The following is a 6,273-nucleotide window of genomic DNA, read 5'->3' as shown; positions in this document are numbered from 1 at the left end:
ATGCAACCAAGATGATCTCGACCATTAAACACACCCATTGGATGGCCCAGATCGCTTCGTAGACTTTTTAGGAAAAACACACTTTTCGTAGGATCCCCACTCATCACATCTACATGAAGCTTAAGTAATGTAAGTGCTCCCACCTTAAGTACAGTAAGAAAGAAATATTCTAGTAAGTTTATGTATTTAACTTGGAGAAACCAGACCCATGTTTTGTATATGTGAAAAATAGTCCAGGGTCTTAATTGTAACAAATAGATAGCCTAGGGACTAAAATGTATATGTCTTGTGAGTCGTTGTTTTTCTTTTGAACGGCCAACGAATCCTCCAAATGGGTTACTGGCGAAATTCACCACATCGGGATACACCCGTCTCCGAACTGGGGAAAACCCTCACCTAGGGCAGAAGCCCGTGAACACTCGCCCAAAGGCACGACAGTGCGGTGAGGTAAAACCCATTCAGTTCAAGGATCGAACTAGCGATCGCCGCCTACTCGCCTAGTCTCCCATCATCACCAGGTGCCGCTGAAAACTAATGGGGAGAAGCAGGAATTGAACTTGAGTCTCATAGAAACACAAGTCTCTCCCTTACCACTCCAGTGATTAAGCTTTGATTTAAAAGATGCCTACCCTTGTTCTATTTCACTTTCTTGGTTTATCGAACGGAAATTTTTTTGTAATATACCTGAATGACTTCCTCGCTTAGTGAAAGAAATTGGACATTGCGGAACTCTTAAGGCAGACGAATAATAGTAGAATCATCCGAGCGGCTTAGCATCTTTATATTGTGTAAAGAGAACTGTGCTTTTTCCAAAGAAGGGAAACCATCTGTTGAGAACATGTAAGGACATTGACCTTTAATAATCAAGGAAGCAAGCTCAGGTGCAGAAATTTGATATCCTCCAAAATAGTTTGAAATAGTTAGATTTTTAAGTTGAGGTGTAACCATATTTACACAGTCTCCATTTTCAAGTGTGAGATTAGAAAGTCGAGGATGACAAATACTTAAAACCTCCGATCCCTTGATTTTGCAGCAATTTAAGGTCAGATTCTCCAAGGTGGGGTACATGGAAAAAAACCCATCATATAATGTGATATAATAAAGATGCAATGTTGTTAAAGATGAAAACTCCCGTGTTGATGTGAGTATCATGTGATCGACACCAGAATACCAATTCAAAGTGAGATGGTTGAGAGTCTGAGAACCTGAAAGAGAATAAGGGATGATGCCAGGATTCTCCTCATACGAAGATGAATGGTACGTAAACCTACAGGTAATGTTCAGTTGTTGGACATTGAGGGAGAAGGCAAGGTTCATAATCCTTAGGGCAACATCCTGGCCAAAGGTTTTACGAAGATAAAGATTGAAAGAAGACAGCTGAACTTGATTGTTGCGACGAGAGAGGACATGGGTAACAAATTCAGACAACATATCGAGGGTCGAGAAATCCTGACTTGAGAAACTGAGATGAGGAATTGAAGTCCAGAGATATCTCCATCTAGATGACAAAACACTAGTTCCAATAGCATCTTTTAAACCAATAAAAGACAGGATCTGAAGGATGAGATCATCTGGCAGGACACTGAGTCTATCGCCTTCTGCATCCATCCTCATTCTATCGCATCCAGACTCCATTCACCTACCTTCTTTTATGCTCCAAAACCTGTAAATGCTAATAAGTTCATAATAATCCATCTTATAATCAGGTTAAATCCTAGCATTCCTCCCGTTGTCTTTGCAAACCCACTTGAATTTAAGAAAAACAAAGCCCATCAAGATCTAAATTATCAATGAATTTTAACATTTAAAACATTTTAAAATTTTTCAACTAAATAGCAATAAAGAAAAATGTTTTCAGAACCCTATCCAATCTACTAACTTTACTTGATAATACAAAGCATTTTTTTTTAAATCTGAAAGAATCTTTTTTCAAGCATCAACTATCAAGCATTATTACAGAACGGAGAAAATATTTACTGAAAACCCAAGATGATAATTCATCTCAAGACAATCTCAGTATCGAAAAAGAAAACCTTTTTTCACGCAGATGGGTTTGCAGAGTGTTAGCGAATTGAATGTGTGATTACAATACAAATGCTCAGATTGAGCGCCAATTTGTATTAAAAAAATGGTCCCTTGAGAGTCCGGCCCAAGATTGTTAACTTTATCTTTTAATTACAAAATTGCTACATATAAAAATAAATATGAGGGAGCACCGGTGTAATTTCCAAAAGTTGAGGACTATAGGTGTTACTTTAAAAGACCACAGGGACTATCCGGAAAGAAAAGTAAAAGAAAGAAAAGAAAAATTATACATTTTATTCGGTAACTTGTAACCGGTTAGGGTTCCTATTTGAAATTGAAATTCTGCAAATCATCCACCATGGGAGACAAATACGAGGTTATCGGCAAGTTAGGCGAAGGCGGTTTCGGCATTGTAAACAAAGCGAAGGACAAAGAAACTGGTGGATTTGTGGCCGTGAAAAAGCAACTAGAATATAACAGCGAACAAGGCATCCCTCCTCGAATACTCCGTGAGATTGGACTTCTGAATTTGCTCTCAAATCCGATTACATTGTTCGTCTCCATGGCGTCGAACATATAGATGACCAACCTTGCCTTGTTTTCGAGTTTCTGGAAAGAGATCTGCAAAAACTGATCAATTATCGCCCCCTTCCCACCGCTAAGATCCAGAAATACATGTTCCAGCTTTGTAAAGGCCTTGAGTATATTCATGGCCTTGGTGTCATACATAGAGACTTAAAGCCTCAAAACGTATTATATGATGAGAAAAATGACATGATTAAGATCGCAGATTTCAGTGTTACACTGAAAATCAACCTTTTCAGTGTCATACATCAATATTGACATAATTTTACTCTCCCAGACAAATGTTACACTGAAAAGGTTGCTTCGTTTTCGTCACTCTTTATCATTAATATTGATGTTTTGATTCACTACACATGATTGTTTAAGATGTTAGGGCTTGATGAGTTTGTTGAGATTTGATGTTGTTTAAAGCATATTTGGTTGTTCTTGTGATTCTCAATAGATAGATATATTCATGTGTTTGTTAATTGGTATTGAAAAAAATTCTGAGATCTAGAGTTTAAAAACGAGTACCATTTTAGGTTTTTTGTTCATCATGTTTGTCTTCCAGAGTTAATTTCTGTTCTGAGGTATTTGAAAATTAATTTTGATCTGTGCAGTTAATATCGGTCCCATGGTGAGACATTGGTGCGAAATTATCACTACCGATATTATTGGACCGATTTTCTCGAGATATCAGTATATGTCTTCTTAGTTCTACCATTCATTTTTCTTCTTATTGATGCTATTAGTGTTTTAAGTCTTAATTGTTAATTTTTAGCAGTTAAATGTTAGTGGTTTAAGTCTTAATAGTTCCTACTTGCTAGAATTGTTAGTGTTTTGCAAGTTGCAAAATGTTAATTTGTTAACGGTAGGAGAGTATACTGAATTGTTAGAGTTAAATTGCTAGAGCATGATATTAAAATTACTGATGTGATAACGGATACCGATATCTGATTTTTTTTATCACATTAACTGCATAGGTTTTGATTGACTTCACAGTTAGGTACCCCCAGGTATAAGGCTCCGGAGATTCTGTTGGGAATGATTGATTATTATGTTGGAGTGGACATTTGGTCCCTTGGTTGCATCTTTGGTATGTTTCTGACTTGGTTTCAAGATGTCAACATTTTTTTCTTAATTTGTAGTGTTAGTAACATGTATTGTAAAATTGTACAGCAAAAATGTCAACAGGAACACCGTTGTTTGCTCGTGGTGGTGATAATGGTATCAATGCGCAATTACTTAGTATATTCAGGTAGTTTCACAATTCAACATAATGAAGTTAACCAAAAGTCCAAAACTAACTAGATCAGTTGATTATTCGTTTGTATATTAGCGTGCTTGGGTTACCCAATGATGTGGCCTGGCCAGGGGTGGTATCCAAACTAAGGGTTAAGCTAAAGGGCTGGAAGAACAAGCATCTCAACTACCAACCCCAGGATTTGGCACAGAGATTTGCTTCCCTCGGAGTCGATGGTGTTGACCTGCTACAGGTATACTTAAATTGACATAAAAGTTGTATTTCGTTAGATGCCTCTGTGTTTATTCCATGTTTTCTTGTTTCAGAGAATGCTTACTTACAAGCCTGCTAGAATGATTTCTGCCCGCGTAGCTCTGGAGCATCCTTACTTTGCTGAACTAAGGTTTATGATGGTTTTTTGATGTTTGAAACACTTGTTGTATAATGCTTCAGTTATGTGGTTTGCTAAGTCAATGGTTCTTTTATGTCTGTTTTGTTCAATTACTGTCTGTCTATCATGGTATACTTGAAGAAAAATAGAAGTTGGTTTCACAGTTTATATATGTTTGGTTTTTTGAAAAAGTATACAAGCCTAGCGTCACAGAGTGATTCTCGAACTCTCGTGCGGCACTTAGAATGCTTCTAAGTTCAGCTTTGTGGTTGGTCTTGGTTATGTTTCACAGCGGAAGTCTTTGTTTGTGTGAACACAAGATCGATTTTGTAGTGTAATACTACAAGAAAGATAGTGTTTTGATTACTTGAACAAAGTTACAAGTACACGTGTTTACAAGAAGTTGTTCAGTGGCGGAACTATAGGAGGGTCCATTGACCCTCCGGCCGAAATAGGCTTACCTTAATCGAGAACTTAATGGAGACATGTTATTGAAGTTTGACCCTTCAAATTGGCTCTTGCAGTGTAATTAAAGTGAACGAGAAGAGAAAAATGATGAAAAAATAAAAATAGAAACATCATTGTGCGCTTATTTCTTGTCTGCAACTCACGGTATCCTTTTAAGGTTTTAAAGAAGAAGGAGAGGAAAGATGATGTTGAATATCTCAAGTAAAGCAGTGCTAATTCTAGATACGTACGGGCCTATATGAAAGTTATCCAACCTATTGAAATATTTGAATTAAAACCTATATTTTTAATTATTTATTAGTTTTTCTTTCTATTATGTACCCTCACATATTGATTTTTAATATTTTATTTTAAATGTTTTTATAGGCTGTTTCTAACTTATCTAGTATGATTTATAATTTTTATTAGTAAAAAATAAGCCAATCAAAGTTTATTATGTTAATTACGAGTTATACATTGTTTTATTTGGTCATTATTTTATCTGATTAAAGTATATTATTATATATATATTGGTCATTTTTTATCTGATTAAAGTATATTAAAGTATATTATTTCATATATATTTTTCTGTTAAGGTTCTAGAAATAAATAAAAAGATTTTAATAAAAAAAAGTCCTAACATAACATTGTGGTTTAATAAAAATTGTATTAATAATGAGGTTCGAGAAAATGTTTAAGTTATCCAAAAATAAGTATTTCTTGGCAACCGAAACCATTTGTTTAAAGTAAAATTTTGACCCCCTAGATGAAAAGTTCTGGTTCCGCCACTGGTTTGGTTATGAATGAGTTATGAGGGGGCGAGTGCAAATGATGCCTAACACTCCTATTTATACTACGTAGGAGCTGATCTAGATGGTTCTATCTCTAGATCACTTCTTTACAAAAATCTACATAACAATATCTAGATAATTCTACATAAATATCAAGATATTTTGCTGAAATTCTAGAGAGTTTTATGGCAAATTTTAAGGGGTGTTTTGACCAGCCATTTCTAGATCCTTCTTGGTTGCATTGTTGTCCTTATAGTGCCCTCATGTTGCTGGAACAATACGGGCTGTTCCGGATCCTTCCGAGCAGCTCTAGACGCGACTAGAGGGCCCAGAAAGTTCTAGCTGAAATTTTGTTCTGAATTTTGGCGGGTCGTGACATTCTCCCCCACCTAAATTCGCAACACCCTCGTTGCGATTCCGAGTTATGACTTGTTGTGATGAATTTGTGGTTGATATTGTCTTTGAACCAACCTCCACTTGTATTGATGTTATTGGCATACCTTGACGTCTAGTGTCCGTCTCTGTCTTCATTGTGTGAACTTTGTTTCCGTCTATGATGCAAAAGGAATGAGAAAGGCATGTTCCTTTTTGAAGAAATCCTGGCCAAGCACGAAGTCTTGTTCTTTCATTGGCACCACGGGAAGGTCAATCTTACATTTCCATTTGCCGGTTGTGGTTTTGACGCCGTAGGCCATCCCTAGTGTTGGTTGGATTAGTCCGTTTATGGTCTTCATCGTCGCGTTTTGTTTTGTTACTCGAACACCGAGTCTTATTGCTTCATCTATTGAAACGAAGTTATGGCCCCAGAAAGT

The 6,273-nt window shown here is 36.5% G+C and overlaps 2 protein-coding genes across 2 annotated transcripts; one reads left to right on the top strand and one right to left on the bottom strand.

Annotated features, from left to right (window-relative positions):
• Positions 1 to 732: 732 nt before the first annotated feature.
• On the bottom strand, positions 733 to 1,635 carry LOC110944554 (F-box/FBD/LRR-repeat protein At5g56420). Its single transcript, XM_022186214.1, has one exon. It carries the CDS (start codon positions 1,633 to 1,635, stop codon positions 733 to 735), a length of 903 nt encoding a protein of 300 aa, XP_022041906.1.
• Positions 1,636 to 2,383: 748 nt separating this feature from the next.
• On the top strand, positions 2,384 to 4,254 carry LOC110944555 (cyclin-dependent kinase B1-1). Its single transcript, XM_022186215.1, has 6 exons — positions 2,384 to 2,577; positions 3,161 to 3,179; positions 3,592 to 3,685; positions 3,769 to 3,847; positions 3,929 to 4,085; positions 4,159 to 4,254. The coding sequence occupies exons 1-6, from the start codon at positions 2,384 to 2,386 to the stop codon at positions 4,252 to 4,254; spliced, it is 639 nt and encodes a 212-aa protein (XP_022041907.1).
• Positions 4,255 to 6,273: the final 2,019 nt, after the last annotated feature.

The sequence above is a fragment of the Helianthus annuus genome, chromosome 6 (assembly GCF_002127325.2).
Source record: "Helianthus annuus cultivar XRQ/B chromosome 6, HanXRQr2.0-SUNRISE, whole genome shotgun sequence".
Taxonomy (NCBI): domain Eukaryota; kingdom Viridiplantae; phylum Streptophyta; class Magnoliopsida; order Asterales; family Asteraceae; genus Helianthus; species Helianthus annuus.
The sequence above is the reverse complement of the archived record's forward strand: the minus strand, read 5'-3'. Positions and strand labels throughout refer to the sequence as shown.

Bases quoted from the DNA above. Each gene is read 5' to 3' on its own strand.
- LOC110944555 (XM_022186215.1), top strand. From the start codon at position 2,384: ATGGGAGACAAATACGAGGTTATCGGCAAGTTAGGCGAAGGCGGTTTC. The intron at 3,686-3,768 runs GTATGTTTCTGA...AAAATTGTACAG, and splicing joins GTCCCTTGGTTGCATCTTTG to CAAAAATGTCAACAGGAACA. The intron at 3,848-3,928 runs GTAGTTTCACAA...TTTGTATATTAG, and splicing joins CAATTACTTAGTATATTCAG to CGTGCTTGGGTTACCCAATG.
- LOC110944554 (XM_022186214.1), bottom strand. From the start codon at position 1,635: ATGGAGTCTGGATGCGATAGAATGAGGATGGATGCAGAAGGCGATAGA.